The following is a 19,658-nucleotide window of genomic DNA, read 5'->3' on the forward strand; positions in this document are numbered from 1 at the left end:
GGACATCCCGCCCCCTGACGCCACTATTGGATAACCAACCTTCAGCTCTTTCCACACAGGCGGATTAAAGAGGACGCGAGAGCCTCTCATACGGTCTGGACCGGTGTCCGTCACGAACACCCGCCACCCTTTACGTTAAGCAGTGTAGGTTGAACCCAGCAGCGAATGCGTCTAGGGCTGGCTCGGGCTGTCTAAACAGTCGACGTAGGAGGAGGAACGGGCTCGGACATGGCGAGAAAGAGTACTGACCCGCCTGAGAGTTATCGGTGATCTTTGCAACCCGTGAGGCCTTAACATTTTTATTTTTTCTTTTCTCTTTCGACATATATGTGTGTTTATATGTATGTGTGTGTGTATATACTGTCATCTATACATGCATATATATGTAACAAGAAAATCCCTTGATTTACCAAGCCAAAAGGGAAAAAAAACATTATAGTCGTTAATGGACTGAATGAACAACACGTATAGATGTATAGCCAAAGAGGTATATGCCATGAACCCGGAGATTACAATGGACAGCATTGGGAATTTGCATGGTGGATTAAGCCATGAGCAATCCACGGGCGATCTAATGGACAGCCAGCAGCGGCAGGCAGTTTCAGCGGCCCATCGGGAACTGACGACCAGATCTGCAATGGTATCCAGCATGGCTTCCATCCTGGACGGGACTGGGGACTACCGGCCGGAGCTCTCTATCCCGCTGCACCCGGCAATGAGCATGTCGTGCGAGTCTCCGCCTGGCATGGGGATGAGCAGCACCTATACGACACTCACACCACTCCAGCCCCTGCCTCCCATATCCACCGTCTCGGATAAGTTCCACCACCCGCACCATCATCACCACCACCACCACCATCACCACCACCAGCGACTCGCGGGCAACGTGAGCGGGAGCTTCACCCTGATGCGGGACGAGAGGGGGTTGCCGGCTGCCATGAACAATCTCTACAGCCCGTACCACAAGGACATGCCCGGGATGCCTCAGAACCTCTCTCCTCTGTCCAGCAACCCCCTTGGCAACGGTCTGGCTTCCATCCACAACAGCCACCAGGGCATCCAGGGCTACGGGTCCAACGGCCACGACAAGATGCTCAGCCCGAACTTCGAAGCCCACCCGGCCATGCTGGGCAGAGGTGAGCAGCATCTGTCTCGGGGTCTTGGCGCTCCGTCGGCGGGAATGATGCCGCATTTGAACGGCATGCATCACCATCACCACCACGGCCACTCAAGTCACCACCAGTCCCACGGGCCCGTGCTGGCTTCCAGCCGCGATCGGCCTCCGTCCTCCTCCGGCTCGCAGACCACCAGTTCGGGGCAGCTGGAAGAAATTAACACCAAAGAAGTAGCACAAAGGATCACGGCGGAACTCAAACGCTACAGCATACCGCAGGCAATCTTCGCTCAGAGGGTGCTGTGCCGTTCGCAGGGAACCCTCTCTGACCTTTTAAGAAACCCCAAGCCTTGGAGTAAACTTAAATCGGGACGGGAGACCTTCAGGCGGATGTGGAAATGGCTGCAGGAGCCCGAGTTCCAGAGAATGTCAGCCTTAAGGCTCGCAGGTAAACCTGGGGGGTGATGCATGTACACTGAGAGATTTGTTGAGAAGCAACAAAAATGTCGTTGTTATTGGAGCCACGCTGCCTTTCATTGACAAGGGGGCAACCGCCTTTCTTTGTGATTAGCGGCAACCATACCAGCTTTGTACGAAGGACCATTCAATCCCCATCTCTTCCCCCCCCCCACTTTCAGTTTCCCCACTATAACCACCGCAGAACTCGTCGGGGTTTCTCCTGGGTCGCACAATAGCTCTGCGATGAGACTATCCAATATTCCCCTTAACGAAACGACACACCCACAATAGTAACGTGGCCAGGCATCAGCATCTGATTACCATTCAATTAATGCCGGGCTTAAATGCATTTTTTTTATTGGACGCTAAACAAATTCGCAGTTTCACTCCCTGAATCAATGCCTTCTGCCGGCCTGTATCTGGACCAGTATAGCCTCCTTTGTAATACCGCAGTCTTTATTCCTATTATTAACGTTAACTTCAGCCCCGTTTTAGAGAACCGCCAGGATTAAATTTTGTAAGGACTTTAGTCGGACCATTGTTATCTGCCCTTGCTTGCTGCCAGCTTCGAACTGGACTTAAAGCAACCCGACCGATTTGTATTAAGTGCGCGGCATCTAGCCGGTTCTCAAATGCGATGGTTTTTCTGAAATGTAATTGCTTTTAAGCAGAATTGGTGCTACTCGCTGGCAAGTGCAGTGTTTGGTCTTTAATACGTAATCAGGAACTGGCTGGAATATCCTTAACGGATAGCGGCCACTGAGTGTCAGGCACTGAGCTCGTTTGCATGTATTCACTCAGATAGTTGGGTACATAAGTAAACGGTCGTTTTGTGGTGGGTGCCAGCCCATTCTGCTCTGGATAAACAGGCTTCGATGCCTTTTTGGTCATGGGTGGAACTGCTTTACCGCCCCCTTGCGGCTGCTTCGGCCGCTCAGCCCGAGCTAATTCCTATTGTGTAGGTCATTGGCTGCAGTTAACAACCACTTAATATTATGTAATTAAATTGTGCATGTTGAAGATTATTCGTCGCATTGTTCTAAAATCTTTTATTCCCACTACATGCATTTTGAGATGTTTGCTCTTCAAAACGATTGAAAGTAATTGCTAATCACTTTGACAGGGCTGCTGTCAATCAATTAATTTTATTCAGGCTGAAATATTTTTGTGCTCTCTACATGAATAAGTATGCCGCCAAAACTGATAATTTAACCTTCGCAACCTGAAAGGACAATGGGATGAACTTCTAACGCAAGGCTTAGCTAGATTCGTAGACTCCACTACCTGTCTTGATCTTAAAAATAAATATAAAGATTTAGAAAATGCTTCTTTTGCATGGGGCATTCAGTGATACATAAGTAAATTGCACTGTAAATGAAAGAAAAATACATCACGGAGCTGTACAATTTTTGACAGCGGAATATAAACTTTATGTTGCGTCCATTTTATGTGATATATTACCACCATTTACTATAAACAGTGTTTGTTTTCATCGCTGATGTCAATGCACGTTTAAACAAATCAGGGACGTAAACCAAGGTCACGTGGGGTAATTGTTGTAATTACACTTCCTATTAAACTTGGCTTTTCTATTCACTTAATGGCAAGAAGTCCTGTATATCCCCACACGCCCAGTCTGAGAAACGCGGTGCTTATCTGTCGCAATTGTTTCATTTTGCCAGCATTCTTTTTCTGCAATCTACGTTTACAATTTCAGTTTTCACTCTGCTTCCCAATTGATTAGGACCCATATTTTTTAACTACAAGCAATTTAATAAGGTTTTCATTTACGGTTTTGTAAAATACAAGTTTTTTTTTAATGGCATAGGCATCGCCAAGCCAACAATCATGCTGAAGTATTTGAGATTATAAATCGTCAAATTAGCCGGTATAATAACATAACTAGAATTAAAATACATTCGATCGATAAATCAGCAAAGGCCTCTCTGAAAGCATTTGCAGCTATTAGCTTTTGAATTCAGCTACACTACTGACCTGAAAGATAGAAGCGATGTTTTTTTTTTAAATTGCTTTGAAATTGTAACCCGGTTTGATTGTGCATTATATTAAACCAGCTTGACCAAATGACATCGGAACGGAATAAAGATGGCTATAACTGCATCTTCAGGAATATGTGACTACCGAACATTATCAAGGCACAGTCAAAGCCGCAGAGCTCAATCACAAAGCTAAAATAAAACAGCGGCATTATTTTGTATTGAATGTTTTTTTTTATTTGTAGTCGTACCAGATAAATTTCCTCCATCCGTCAGGTTCACGATCAATTCTCATTTGAATAATTGGACTGTTGATTGCACAGTTGATTTAGTGTATATAAACACCATGCAATTAAAAGAATAACCCTGCCAGTAAAATAAATATTTTACACCATATATTGTATATTTATCGAGGTCGTACATTACGGCATCGCTGCCGCAGAATGAAAAAGTTAAGAGGTTAGTACTGGGTATACCGCAACAGGATTCGGAAGATATAAATTCTAATAATTGCTCGTTAACTCGGGCTAAATATAGACCCAAGAGAAAGAGACAGAGAGAGAGATGACCAGAAAAGCAACAACATTTCATTCTGCGTCTGGGATCTGTACGAGTCCTCGCGAGAGTGGTGTTGCGAAAATATGAAGCGATTTTTTTTGTTAAGTATGTGCGATCGCTCGATGTTCGTCTCTATATCGCCCGGCGATATGATATGCTTACTGGCCGTGCTTTGAAAAGAATCAGAGAAGCCGCAAATATGAATTATTAATGAAAATCTCTGCATGACCGGTTGCTTACTGCAACGTCACTCTTGCTTTTGGTTTTAAGCAGAGGAAAATCTGGGGACTCGTTCGCCTGTGAAGCGGATAGCTTTGTCAATCAGTATCGGGCGACAGCTCCCAAATTGTTCAGATCGCCCAAATTGTAAGATTAAAAGAAATGAACATTATCCTGACGTATGGATATTCAAGAGAGTCCTGATGCGGAATCCATCTATAAAACCAATAAATTATCCACAATACTGACAGCAGTGCGATTCCTTTAATCCCGTCATCATTCCAACGGCTCGGATCAGTTGTGGGTTGTTGTTGGTGCAATTGGGAAATTAATAATTGAAACTCTCTCGCTTCTGGTGTTTGCCTCTGGCAACCCCTTGTGTGAAAGGGTTACACCTTATTAATGTTCACTAATGTAGAAAGATACCTCGGAACTGCGGCTTGGAGGAATGGGGGCGGGGGGCGGGGGGGTGGAGGACAACTGAAACAGTGCCATTTATTTTATCATAGCATTTCAATAAATGTGGTTATGTCACTTTATAAAAAAATCTGTGTATATGGACGTGGATCGATGAGGATAATCTTTAGAAGATTAAAAGGGCATTAATGCTGGCAACAATAACATAAACCTAAGGACCTGGTTAGACATTGATTTGGAATCTGATCCGGCTTATTCCAGTAACACTACTACAGTCTTCCCGGCACTGCCGTCCACATTATCATCTCTTTGTCTCCTCTACTTTGAGTGCCCTCCTCGCTACTGTTTTAACGACATTTAATTTGCACAGACCATGACAATGATGGTTCACTTAGGGTGATTTTTACAACAGAGTCTATTTTTTAATTGTCGGTTCATTTTGTTCTTCCTGTATTCCGACCAAACCTATAATAGCGCCATGGCCCAAACTTGCTAATGTGAATAGAGAACGATTTAAAGAGTTTAACTAAAACGTTAATGAAAGTATAGCATTAATAAAAATAAAAATACTGGAAAATTAATTAATAAAAGTTCGCCGACATTTAATACATATACATTGCGGGTGACAGTGCATCCCAGTGACTGAACGCGCGGGTGACAGAGCACCCCAGTGACTGGGTGCGGATGACAGTGCACCCCAGCGACTGGGCGCGTGTGTGACAGTGCACCCCAGTAACTGAGAACGCGGGTGACAGAGCACCACAGTGACTGAGCGCACAGCTGACAGAGCACACCAGTGACTGGACGCGGTTGACAGTGCACCCCAGTGACAGGAGTGCGCGGATGACAGTACAGCCCAGTGACTAGGCGCGGATGACAGTGCAGTCCAGTGACTAGGCGCGGATGACAGTGCACCCCAGTGACTGGGCGCCCGTGTGACAGTGTACTCCGGTGACTGGGCGCGGGGGTGGGGGGGGGATGTATTGCACAGGAGAAAGACTATTATCCGAAAACAATTCTTGAAGCTTCATTTTCCTGGCTCTATTTAAGGGCCCAAGTCAGTCTTATCAAAAGTCAACAGTGAACAGGATACGTGACACAATTTTGCACTTCACCCGAAATTAATTCATTTAAGATTTAATCGATGCCCACTTATTGTCGCCAACAAAAAAAAACTGACACGAAGATTGTATACGTGATCCTGTCTGAAACAAAAACTTAGCTGGACAGAAAACTGCACGTGTAGTGACGATTGTGATTTTGGTGACGAGAACACAATTAACGCAGAAAATTGCTATTCTAAACGATTGGATGGGCAGATTTTTTAAGCTCGCCCACTCGGCGCTCGTTAAACGTCTGCGCACGACGAAGGAAACTACATTCCAACATGCTGTGTCACTACAAATGTAAATGTGCTTTTGATGTGAAGGACTGCCGGCGAAAAGTTCTTGCGTTCGAGCGTTAATTAGGCTCTCTTCTGGGACGCATGATAAGCAACCGGCGGCATTTGTAAGTGATGGTTTGCAATCAGGGCGAGGGAACGTGCAGTGGGTGGGGAGGGGGGTTGGAAAGAGGGTGAAGGTGGATGTGGCCTTCCACCATGTTACAGTTCCAGTCGGCAACTGCCGCCACATACCGGTTCGATTTACAAATGATGCAGAAGTCTTAGGAAACAGCGGAATGCATAATTACATTTATTTTCACAAATATTATAAAACTCATTGTTCTCCTGGTATTTGAGTATTTTTTTCTCTTAGATTCAGCTGGTTATAAACATTTGGATAAATTCAGCAAACCACATACGAACCTGAATGAGGCGAACATCGCAGCTTCAGCGTCTTTTAATTTAACTCTTCCTAGATTGTAACTTCAGCACCCAACCTGATTAATTGTTTCTTATTGATTATATTTGAAGCCGTGTTCTTTTTAAGGCCTTTATTAATAGCTTCATATCTTGTTCCAGATATGTGTTTGATTTCTATTTCAATTGACTCTGTAAAGAACAAGTTCCTCGGGGTCGAACATAGAAAAATGTTTGATTTTCAATTTAAAATACTTTACAATTATTTGAAAAGATTGTAGATGTTTAAATTTTTTTCCATATGTAATTGCAATAATATTTGTATTGCATATCCTTCCTAGTACCCGAAAATCTAGACAGAATAATTTAAGATTTAAATCCAATTTGTCAAAAATGGCTTCCACGTATTTCAACAAATCTACAAACACTGTAGGCTGTAGAGACACACTCTCAGTTGTGTTGAGATTTTATACTTCGCCTTCGCCGCACTGTAACAAATATGGAGTATTTATTTTACATGCATGTAATATGATTGAAATTATTTAAGTGGACGGGAAGAGGATGTTTCCTATCGTGGGGGACTCTAGAAATAGAGGGCACAGCCTCATAATAAAAGGAACTCCATTTACAACAGTTAATATTATATTTAAATATTAAATCTTAAATTATTTCATACAGATTAAATATATTGCAAATTAATGCTGTTTTAAAGTAAACTATACACGGAAGCCAATTTTGGAAAATTACCTAATATTTCAAATCATAACACGGAGGGCCGATTTATAAGCATAAAACAATTTTCCGGTGCAAATTGGATTGTTAACCGATATTATTTCTACTACAATGCTTGACGAAATATTTGGCAGCTTTAAGAGGAATAGGCCGTTGTCAAACATCAGCCGTGAGAGCTATACATAATATACAGATTTTAACAGCATAATTGTGTATATCGATATGTATTGTTCTCCTGGGATTTCCACTTATCAGTAGGACATGTAACAATGTAAAACCAACGAACGTGATTTAGACCGTACGGTACTCTTCTCGCCTGTAAGACCAGTTTGTTATTTTTATTTAGAGATACGGTACGGTAACAGGCCATTGCAGTGAAGCCGCGCCACCCAATTACGCGCACGTGACCAATTAACCTACCAAACTGTTCTGCGCCTTTCGAAGGTGGGAGGAAACCGAAGCACCCGGAGGAAACCCGTGCCGTCACGGGGAGAAAGTACAAACTCCTCACAGGACAACGGCGGGAACTGAACCCGCGTCGCTGCCGCTGTAATAGTGTTGTGCGCCCCCCCACCCCCAAATAACCCTGGAACAATTATTTGTAGTATATGTGTAGTGTAGTGGTTAGCACGACGCTTTACAGCACAGGCGACCTTGGTTCAACTCCCGCTGCCGCCTGGAAGGAGTTTGTACGTTCTCCCCGTGACCGCGTGGGTTTCCTGCGGGTGCTCTGGTTTCTTCCCACAGTCCAAAGGCATACCGGCCGACAGGTTAATTGGTCATTGTAAATTGCCCCGTGATTAGGGCAGGATTAATTTGTGGGATTGCATGGGCGATGGCCAATGCTCTCTCGTGAGTTTAAAAGGCAATTTCCTTTCCTTTTGCCTTCTGGGCTGTGTGGCTCGAAGGGCCGGAAAGGCTCATTCTACGCTGGATCTCGATAAAATAAAATAAAACGTTCACCAAAAGTTTAAAAGTCACAAAATATAATAGTTAGTGCAGAATTAACCCTTATTATGAAGCAATCCTCTCACTTAAAGTAATTTATGATTTGTGACTTATTGTAAGATTTAGTTTTGGCCTTGACATTGAGCTTTGTCTTGTTGAAGTTCTGCTGGTGACGAATGTGATCATTTTTTCCAAGGTTGAATTATATTCTGTAAAAATGAATAGCGCCTGCCCCAAACTTCCTCCCACCTCCCCCATTACTCCTTGTTGATACATTTTGTAGGCTGTTTTGTGTAGACTCTTCAGGCCAAGTTATCGGTTGATCGGTTTTGTGTAGACTCTTCAGGCCAAGTGGTTGATCGGTTCTTGATTAATCGGGTCGTCAAAGGCTACGAGTGAAGGCAGGAGAATGGGATTGAGAAGAATAATAAATCAGCTGTAATATACAGAGAGGAAATTAAGAACCTGGTGGCATGGTGCAAAGACAATAACCTATCCCTCAACGTCAGCAAGACGAAGGAATTGGTTGTTGACTTCAGAAGGAGTTGCGGACTGCACGACCCAATTTACATTGGTGGTGCGCAAGTGGAACAGGTCAAAGCTTTAAGTTCCTTGGGGTCGATATCACAAATGACCTGACTTGGTCCAACCAAGCGGAGTCCACTGCCAAGAAGGCCCACCAGCGCCCGTACTTCCTGAGAAAACTAAAGAAATTTGGCCTGACCCCTAAAACCCTCACTAATTTTTATAGATGCACCGTAGAAAGTATTCTTCTAGGGTGCATCACAACCTGGTATGGAAGTTGTCCTGTCCAAGACCGGGAGAAGCTGCAGAAGATCGTGAACATGGCGCAGCACATCACACAAACCAATCTTCTGTCCGTGGAGTCACTTTACACCGCACGCTGTCGGAGCAGTGCTGTCAGGATAATCAAGGACACGACCCACCCAGCCAACACACTTTTCATTCCTCTTCCCTTCGGGAGAAGACTCAGGAGTTTGAAGACTCTTACGGCCATATTTGGGAACAGCTTCTTCCCAACTGTGATAAGACTGCTGAACGGATCCTGACCCGGATCTGGGCCGTACCCTCCAAATATCCGGACCTGCCTCTCGGTTTTTTTGCACTATCTTACTTTCCAATTTTCTATTTTCTGTTTATGATTTATAATTTAAATTGTTAATATTTACTATCGATTTGTATCCAGGGATGATTGTACGTTCTAGTATCAATTGTTTGGTGATGATAAAGTATATAGTATAATGGAATGGTGGAGCAGACTCATTGGGTGGAATGGCCCAATTCTGCTCCTATGTCTTATGGTCTTAGCCCATCACCCCTACTGGTGCCTAGACCACCGACAATAACTTGCCAGAGTGCTCAGACCTAGGGCAAGCTTTCCTGTTATCCCCAGGTGTAGCCCATCTTCGAAGATCCTTCTCTCCCAGCGATGAGGTATTTGGAGCTCCTGTTGACGTCTCTGTTGGTTTAGGTTTTACAGGGTGAGGTTGCTAGCCCCATGCCTAACCCTTCTCCTTTCGCAGCCGGGCTTGGAACCGTCCGTGGCGGAGCTTTTGTGCACATTTCTTAATTTATGAATTTCTGGCGGGATGTCTTTTCTCCCCCCCCCACCCCACCCCTCTCTCTCACACACACACACACCTCTACCACAAGGAACTTTGGCCGGCCGGACTGCGGGTCAGTGCAAACGAGCCATGTTTTATTTGTGGTGTTAGTGACACGCTGACATCGATTTTCATTTTATCACATCCCGAGTACAGAACAATGGAGAACTCGCCCAGCAAAGCTCACCATCTGAGGCTTTATCAGTAGCCACATTCATTTGATATAGGAATAGGGAAAACCTTCGCTATCGATCGTATTGATTCGGCCTTTCCCTTTAAGGAAACAGCGCATTCAAAGAATCTCTTGCATAGATTTGCCGCTTACCCGGATGTTGTTCTTTTTAAATACGCCATTGTCATTCGATTTGTACCTGCTGGGAAATACAAGAACACCTAAAACAAGCGTTCTGCGAGCGCGGAACAGCCAGAGACGGAAGGACGTCGTTACCCTATGGTCCTTCAGAACTGCGCTCCTCTCCAATACGTGCCTCCGTTTTAAAGTGTTTTGCAGAAGAAATCATACCATTCCTATACTTGCGTTCGGCCTTTGTCGTAAGAGGACCAGACCGTGGCCTTTGCTATCATCAGGGAGGAGGTACAGGAGCCTGAAGACAAACACTCAACGTTTTAGGAACAGCTTTTTCCCCTCCGCCATCAATTTCTGAACGGACGATGAATCCGTGTGCACTATCTCACTATGTTTTTGCACTCGTTTTGCACAACCTAAAGATCAGAACATAAATCAGAATATATATAGCTGTTTTAATTACACATCGCTGCTGTCGCAAGACAACGAATTTTACGACATATGCCAGTGATATTAAACTTGATTCTGACCTTATCTCAATTCTACAAAGTGCCGATTGTAGATATACATTTTGATTTGTCTCCATAAGTTATAATCAAAGCATTATATCCAGTATAGAGCATTTATTTTACATATAGTAAATGAAATTATTTAAGTGGATGTGGAGAGGATGTTTCATATAGTGGGGAGTCTAGGACTAGAGGGCACAGCCTCAGAATAGAGGGGCGTTCATTTAAAAGAGGGAAGAGGAGGAGTTGCTTTATCCCGTTGGTGGTGAGGTTGTGGAATTCATTGCCACAGGCATGTGTGGAGGCCATGTAACTGGGTATATTTAAAGCAGAGGTCGTTAGGTTTGTTTGTTTACTTATTGAGATACAGCATGAATTGGCCCTTCCAGCGCCTAATCACAAGACAATTTTGCAATGACCAACTAACCTACCAACTGTTGTGTATTTGGACTGTGGGAGGAAATCAGAGCACTTAGGGGAAACCCACGTGGTTATGGAGAGAACATATAAATTTCTTACAAATGGTGGCAGAAAATGAACCTGGATCATCAGTAATGTAAAGTGTTGTGCTAACCAGTACACCACCATGCAGCCCCATTCTTGATTAGCAGGGGGTGTCAACCTATAACTACCTGCCTGCCTCAAATAAAATGCAAAGTCAAATGTGGATGCTGGAAATCTAAAGCGAAACATAAATTCTGTCATTGCTCAATTGTTCTGTCAGCTATTGTGAGGAGGGAAGGCAAGTTATCGTGCCTTTTCATCAAAAACACAAGAGGTGCTTCAGATACTGGAAGTCCAGAGCAACCCCCACAAAATGCTAGACCTGAGTCCTGATGAAGGGTTTCAGCCCGAAAAGTTGACTCTATATTCCTTTCTGTAGATGGTCTGTGACCTGCTGAGTTCCTCTAGCATTTTGTACTTGTTACTATGTCTTTTGTGAATAACATTTGGTCAGAACAGGATCAGATATAATCACAGACATAAAATAATAGGATACAGAAACAAGCTCTTTGGCCCATCTGGTCCATGCTGACCGTGGTAGACTCCCTGCTAGCCCCAGTTGCCTGTCTTCTGCTCACAACCCAACATCCCTTTCCCCTCCAAATACCTCTCAGATATTACCCACGTCGACTACTTCATCTGGCAGCTCATTCCAAGTACTGTCCTCCCTCTGTGTAAAGAAATGTGATCCAGGAAGGTTTATTTGGGTATGGGTTTGAGACTGTGACAACAAAACACATCCCGATAAAAGGGCATGAAGGAAAATACCGGATACATTGCTAAATTTATTAACCTTCAACCATCAGGGGTCCTGAACCAGCATGGATAACTTCACACACCTCAACACTGAACTGATTCCACAAACTATAGATTGACTTTCTCGGGCTCTTCAACTCATTTCCTCAGTTTTATCTATATCTATCTATCTATTGCTTTCTTTCCCACATTGATTATTTGCCAGTTTTTGTTAGTCTGTAATTGATTGCGTTGTACTTCATTGTTCTACAGTGAATGCCAGTCAGAAAGTGAACGTCACACAGTGACATATACGTACTTTGACAATAAATTCAGCTTGAACTTTTTGAACTTTGAAGTTAAGCATTTCCTCATCTAAACACCAGCGAGACAGGTGACTGGCAAACTAAAAGGTCTGCAGGTAGATAAGTTACCTGAACCAGATGGACTACACCCCAGCGTTCTGAAAGAGCGGAAGGAATTTTGGAGGCATTAGTAGAGATCTTTCAAGAATTACTAGTTTCTGGAATTGTTACTATAACAATAAGGGAGAATAGGGTTCAGAGGGATAATAAATCAGCCATGATGGAATGGCGGAGCGGACTCGATGGACCGAATGGCCTAATTCTGCTCCTACGTTTTATGTGGTCTTATCGTCTCATTGAAAAATGTGTTTGTACTAATGATCATAGAGCGCTTGACCTTGATTGTTCTTAAGAAAACGAATACAGTGTAACGCAGGAACTAATGCCTTGAAATTTCCTTCTTTATCGGGAAAATCCTGATCTGTTTTTTCTTTGTCCAGCGTTTAAATAAAAATGCATAATGATAAGGACCCCCATCAGGGCATGCACACTTCTCATTGCTACCATCAAGTAGGAGGTACAGGAGCCCGAAGGCACACCATCACTGTTTTATTGTTATTTATACGTTTTTTTAAAATTTTGTATTGCAAAACAGCAGATTTCCCGACATCAACGCGAGAAATTTGACGACTTATGCCAGTGAAATTAAACCTGATACTAATTCTGTAAGAGTCTTAAAGTTTTGCATGTGTCGTGGTACTTTTTCCTATCGAGCTGATGCAGTTCTTGAATATTTTAAAGAGCAAGGCCGCTGGGGGAGGGATGTGGTGGTTGTGACTATTCCAGCCAGCGCTGTTTAACTTTACAGGTAATTAGAACCCATTATTGATTTTTTCATTTGTAATCCTAATGGGATGCGTGGTTTTGCAATCCATGTCTTCTGAACTCTATCTACGGTTAGGCAGACATGCCAACAGAGAGAGAGAGAGGGAGGGAGAGAAGGAGATAGAGGGAGAGGGGGAAAGATTAGATCAACAGGCAGGACAGAAACATCATGGAAATGTAATAATTCACAGAAAGCCGGGAGCCGAGTCTCGCCCGTGGACAGAATCAATGGAAAAAAGAAAAGAACGTGTAAATAAGCAAGGCTGACATAAACAGGCCTCAGAGGTCCTGAAGTAAGAGACTCGGGGTGTTAATCAACAGGTCAACAGGTTCCTGTAGCATTTTGTTAGTGTGTGTTACTCTGCATGACCATCACCTGCAGAATCGCCAGTTTTATGTAAATTGGACAGGACCTCCGCTGTCTAAAAGCAGGGCGGTGACTGTCGGCCAGCGAGGACCGGGGACCGGGGGCAGAGCTGTCACGAATCAAGCCGCAGCCCTGTTCAGTCAACGTTGAAAATGATTTCAAATAAAATTTACGGATTAGGGTTTTGCAGTTTCGATTATAAGCCTTGTTGGCGAATGGAATAAGATAACCGGTACAGTTTATACGTAAGGTTTTAACTACTAGTATACAATTATACGTACAAATTCTACCTTATATATCCAATATTATCAACAGTACCGGTGTATATCTTCAAGCAACACACATCAAAGTTGCTGGTGAACGCAGCAGGCCAGGCAGCATCTATAGGAAGAGGTACAGTCGACGTTTCAGGCCGAGACCCTTCGTCAGGACTAACTGAAGGAAGAGTTAGTAAGAGATTTGAAAGTTGGAGGGGGAGGAGGAGATCCAAAATGATAGGAGAAGACAGGAGGGGGAGGGATGGAGCCAAGAGCTGGACAGGTGATTGGCAAAAGGGATATGAGAGGATCATGGGACAGGAGGCCCGGGGAGAAAGAAAAGGGGGATGGGGGAAACCCAGAGGATGGGCAAGGGGTATAGTGAGAGGGACAGAGTGAGAAAAAGGAGAGTGAGAGAAAGAATGTGTGAATATAAATAAATAACGGATGGGGTACGCGGGGGAGGTGGGGCATTAGCGGAAGTTAGAGAAGTCAATGTTCATGCCATCAGGTTGGAGGCTACCCAGACGGAATATAAGGTGTTGTTCCTCCAACCTGAGTGTGGCTTCATCTTTACAGAAGATGACATATCGGAATGGGAATGGGACGTGGAATTAAAATGTACATCTTCCTTGCTTCTGACCTCAATAGACTGAAAGAAACCTTGGTATCAAATTGTTAAATTTAGAAAGCAAGTGGCAGCGGCAAAATGCTCTTGCTAATCATTTTCAAACTCACATCTTCCGCTAAATATCGAACTCCACAACAGATCTAAGATAGGTCGAGGGAAGATATAGCTAACTTACCGATTTTAGATTAATTAGGGGAACTTGAATATGTTCAGGAATTGAGATTGCCATCGGGAATTTACCTGCACACTGTGGGCTGTTGGACGATTCAGCACTGAATGAGTGGACACAGGATTTATTCTGGTGAATATAAAAAATGGCAACATTTAAGACTTTTCATTCAGTGAAACAATTTCACAACCCATTTTGTGAATAAGCTGTTAAATACAGAACGTGAAACAATTTAAGGAGCAGTGTGTGAGTTAATGGGTTTATTAAACTGCTGAGTTCAAAGGGCAAGGTTCAGCGTTGGTGCAAGCTAATTGATCCTTTTGCAATATGTTTCTCTGACTGACTGCTGGAGAAATTGCAGGGATAGCCGCTTTGACACGGCGTTACGCATATTGATCTATAAAACAAGTCTACGTGCAAACATATGAACTAACCTGACGTATCAGGTTCATCCATTTTGCCCATTTTTACGTGGAGTCATAGAACACAGAAGCAGATCCTTCTGCCCATCTGGTCCGTGCCGAACCATTAATCTGCCTAGTCCATCGACCTGCCCTCCATACACCCCCCGTCCATGCACCTATGCAAATTTGTTTTCTTAAATGCTGAAATCGAACCCGCATGCACCCCTCCAAGATTCAAGACTGTTTCGCGTCACCTCCACTACACCAGGCTAACGAAATGATTATTACTCCGGATCCCATGCAGCACCAGACAAAATAAACACGCTATAAGATAAAGAACACAATAATAAAAACACACACAATTATATAAATACATACGAGAGCTTATATACATAAATCGATTGTATGTCCGTAAAGTGACGCTCGGTACAAGAGTGTCTGTATATAAGGTGACTGACGAGAAATGATTAAGTACTGGAGGCGGTGGGGAGTGTGAATGGGTAGGTTAGTGGGTGGAGGTACTGGGAAAAGTAACTTGTACTGGACATTTTTTTTATGCAAGCAGCGCTTCTTAAGCAAGATCAGAGGATGTGATTATCGAATGTCATCAGATTGACTTTTTCATTGTTGAAACTGATTGGGAAATGAGCGCTCGTTACTCTTTCTGCATGGTACGTGTGTGTATCACACTGGTGTGTATGTATGCATAGCTAAGCCCATCACCCCGACAGGGGCATAGTCCGCCGGCAGCAGCTCACCTGAGTCTCTTTCCTGGGCCAGTCTTTCAAGTCGTCCCCAGGTGTAGCCCATCTTTGAAGATCCAGCGATGAGGTCTTTGGTGTTTCTGTAGTTGTGGATTTTCACGGGATGTGGTTGCTAGCCCCATGGCCAACCCCCGTCCTTTCTCAGCCGGGCCTGGAACCATACATGATGGAGTTACTTATATTAAATAAGAAGGCTTTGAAGAGTACGCAGAAGGGGATTACCAGGAGGTTAGCTGGATTAGAGAGCATGTGCTATTACGGAAGTTTGGACAAACCTGGATTGTTTTCTTTGGAGCGGCGGGGTCCGAGAGGAGCTTTGATAGATGTTTATAAGATTATGACAGGCGTAGATAGAGCAGACAGACAATATCTTTCTGTCAGGGTTGAAATGGCTCATATCAAAGGCCGTGCATTTAAGGTGAGAGAGGATATTGTCAAAGGAGATGAGGGGCACAAGTTCTTTACACAGAGCGTGGTGGGTGCCTGGAATGCACTGCCTGAGGTGGAGGCAGATACATTAGAGACTTTATGAGACATTTAAATAGATTCATGAATGTGAGGAAAATGGAAGGAGATGGTCATTCTGTAGCCAAAGGGGATTAGTTAAGTAATTCTAATTTAATTGGTTCGGCGCAACATCGTGGGCCGAAGGGTTTGTGCTATGTTCTACTGCAGTTACTGGCTACTGCAGGTAACAGCGTTAAAACGTGATAATCATTGTAAAACATGTAATCTGGATCAGACGAATAGAAATACCACGCACAAAATGCCGAGTCCTGACGAAGGATCTCGGCCTGAAACTTTGACTGTTTATTCCTCTCCATCGATGCTGCCTGACCTGCTAAGTTCCGCTGGCGTTTTGTCTGCGTTGCTCTGGATTTCCAGCATCTGCAGAATCCCTTGTGTATACGAAGAATAGCTTGATGCAGCAGTTTTGAATTTGATTAAGATAATTTAATATAACTATATATGTACATTCAACATATGTATATGTATAAATATAGTTTATATAGCATAATAAATATACAATAATGAGCAACGTAATACAAATATTGGAAAATTAGCTTGCAAGTAACAGTATTCAAAAATCTTTCCACAAATAGTGCAGAAAACAGAGCAATATAAAGTTATTCCTTGACGAAGTCCTTTCTGTTTAGAACAACACGATATTTAAGAAACAGCTATAAAAACATTCATTCTCACTGTTCAAATTAGTTTGAAATACTATGTATTTCCCCATTTTATTGAAAGATTGGCTTGACTTGTCACGCGTACTGTACATCGAATCAAACAGCGAAAGGGGTTATTTTGCGTCAATGAGCCACCACAGTCCGAGGATGTGCTGGAGGCAGCCCGCATGTGTCGCTATACTCCGGCACCAACATAGCAAGCCCACAACTGACTCGCACTTCGGAATGTACGGGTTAGGACATGTCGTTACTACCACGTGTTCTTTTAAATTAGACAACGAAATAGTCCACTGTTAGTCTGATGAGTTTAATAGCAAGAATGCTTTAGGAATGCGGGCGTAAACCGGAGCACACGGAGGGACCGGTGCGCCACGAGGAGAACGTACATTACAGATAGCGGTGGGAATTGAACTCTGTTCACTGGGGCTGTAGAGCGTTACGCTAACCGATATGCTACCGTGCCATCTCGATCAAGGGCTTTTCCAATGATGGAATATGTCACGCCCCTTGCGTCTGTCTAGGTTTGGGATGGGGAGTCGACTTTTCATTCTGAGCAATGAGAAAACACCTTCATGGGGACATCTTATCAGTTAATATCCAACAGTCTTTGCTTATGTGTGCTTGGTGTTGTGCCTGACCCGAAACTCTGACTGTTCCTGGTATGACTGGATTTCTAACCGAGAATTGGCACTATCCCCGCAACACGCAGTAACATGAACCAGGAACAAACCTTGTAAACTCTGGCAACACACAAAAAGTGCCGTACGAACTCAGCAGGCCAGGCAGCATCTGTAGAAATAAGTACAGGCGACGTTTCGGCCGCTCGGCTCGAAACGTCAACTGTACTTTTTCCCAAAGATGCTGCCTGGCCTGCTGAGTTCCTCCAGCACATTGTGTGTGTTGCTTGGATTTACAGCATCTGCAGATTTTGTAAACTCTTGTCCTGATACCTAAAGAGCCTATGGCTGCATCTGAAGCGTATACTCAATCGACTGGTGATTGATTAATTTATTAATTCGATGGCGCAACTCGGGCTACCTTTTCATCTGCGTTCTTGTTAACGTTATTTGATGTCGCATCTGGTTAATTTTTGGAAGCTTACTGGCAAACGAACCCTTGTCTCGGCCCGAAACGCCAACTCTTTATTCCTCTGTGCCTGACACCCCCCAGCATTGTGTGTGTGTTACTCCGGATTTCTAGCATCTGCGGAAATCTCTTGTGAAAAAATATTTTTCGTTTGGATTGCGATCTCGGATTAAGGAATTAGCAAAATTCCATAGTAAACCCAGGGGTATGTTTTTTTTGCACTTTCGGGAGTCAATAATTCAATGGATTTATCCATCAGAAGAAATCAGAGCTCAAAACTAATGCGTTCTTTAAAAGTCCCGGGCCTGCAGCGAGATGAAACTTGTAATTAAAAAAAAAACGCAAGATCTAAGACTATGCGGTAATAGCCCGCAATGAAATGATTAGAAATTATCTAACAATCTTTTTCCTGCCTCACCCTCCTGCACAGTCGAAGAATAGTGGGATGTTGTAATTCCTAATCCGATGTTGAGTGAGAGCGACTGTGGATTTTCAATCCTTCATATTCATAAACTAGGCTAGTCAGTATAAAAGGTGATAATGACCTGTGCATATTTTTATCAGACTTTGGACTATCATCCCCTCTCTTGATTCCTCCACTCCCACTTTCCTATTCTGGCTTCAGGCCGAAACGTCGGCCTCTTTTCCCTCTCCATAGATGCTGCTGAGTTCCTCCAGCATTGTGTGTGTGTTATTCTGGGTTTCCTGAATGTGCAGAATCTCTTGTATTTGTTAATTGCATCGTTAGGACATGCAGAAATTGCTATAAACTTTTCAAAACTCGATCTTCCGGCTTCAACAGATTGTACTTTTGAAACCATTCCATTCTTAAATATGGTAAATTAAATCGTCCTCTGGGTAGGGTCAGTGAGTAGCCACGCCAACCTTACTCTGTGCTGAGTTAGCGATTCCTCAGAGCAGGCCGAAGGGATGATGCTACTGTTGACCTCGTGTCCTCCAATTCTTTATCCGTTCCTCAATCTCTGTCCAGCACCCTTTTCTTGAAAGGGGAAGATTGGACAAGGGCGGGTTTGAGTTTGGCTAAGAAATCTCTGCAAACTGAAATACAAACATCGAGGTGGGAGCGGGCGGGGGAGGCCACTGATATCAACAGCCAATATCAATTTACGCAAGTCAGGAAGCATTACCCTCAGAATAAAGTAGGAGAGAGCGGGAAAAAAGTGTCGATAACGGCGGAAGAGACGTTTAACCATTAGAATCGCCAGTAAACTTGTATTTTATTTCTTCCTGTAAATTCTGCAAGAATGCCGGCCTGTGCGCTACGTAGGTGGCACCTCGGCTTCGTTAATAAACGCTGATAATTAGTTTACATAACCCTCCCAACCCCTGCTGTTTAATTCCTGTCAGGCCAGTTTAGTTTATCAGTGATGGCAGAGTTGATTTTTGAGGCCCGTCCACACTACCAACATCAGCGGAATGTCACTGAGGCACGTTAGTATTAACTTATTGACCCGAGGCAGTTACGCCATCGACGAACTTTACTCGTAGAGTTGATTAATAACCAAGAAGCGATAATTATCTAGATTAGCGACCTACGTAGACATTCCAAATGTATGTGCACTGATTCCAGCTTTCATTAGGACAATCGTATTCTTAAGTAAGTTTTTTTTTCCAATTTGCCCATAAGACTATAAGACATAAGAGCAGAATTAAG

The 19,658-nt window shown here is 43.6% G+C and overlaps 1 protein-coding gene across 3 annotated transcripts in view; it reads left to right on the forward strand.

Moving 5' to 3' along the window:
- Positions 1-206: 206 nt before the first annotated feature.
- Positions 207-19,658, forward strand: part of onecut2 (one cut homeobox 2) — a 48,503-nt gene continuing 29,051 nt past the window's right edge. For all 3 annotated transcript variants that reach the window (XR_010017331.1, XR_010017332.1, XM_063042662.1), the window contains exon 1: positions 207-1,562. Coding sequence is in view for 1 of the 3 variants with exons in the window: in XM_063042662.1 (XP_062898732.1) it covers positions 455-1,562 (1,108 nt within the window). In the remaining 2 variants the exon portion in view is untranslated. The remainder of the gene's footprint in view (positions 1,563-19,658) is intronic.

The sequence above is a fragment of the Mobula hypostoma genome, chromosome 3 (assembly GCF_963921235.1).
Source record: "Mobula hypostoma chromosome 3, sMobHyp1.1, whole genome shotgun sequence".
Taxonomy (NCBI): Eukaryota; Metazoa; Chordata; class Chondrichthyes; order Myliobatiformes; family Myliobatidae; genus Mobula; species Mobula hypostoma.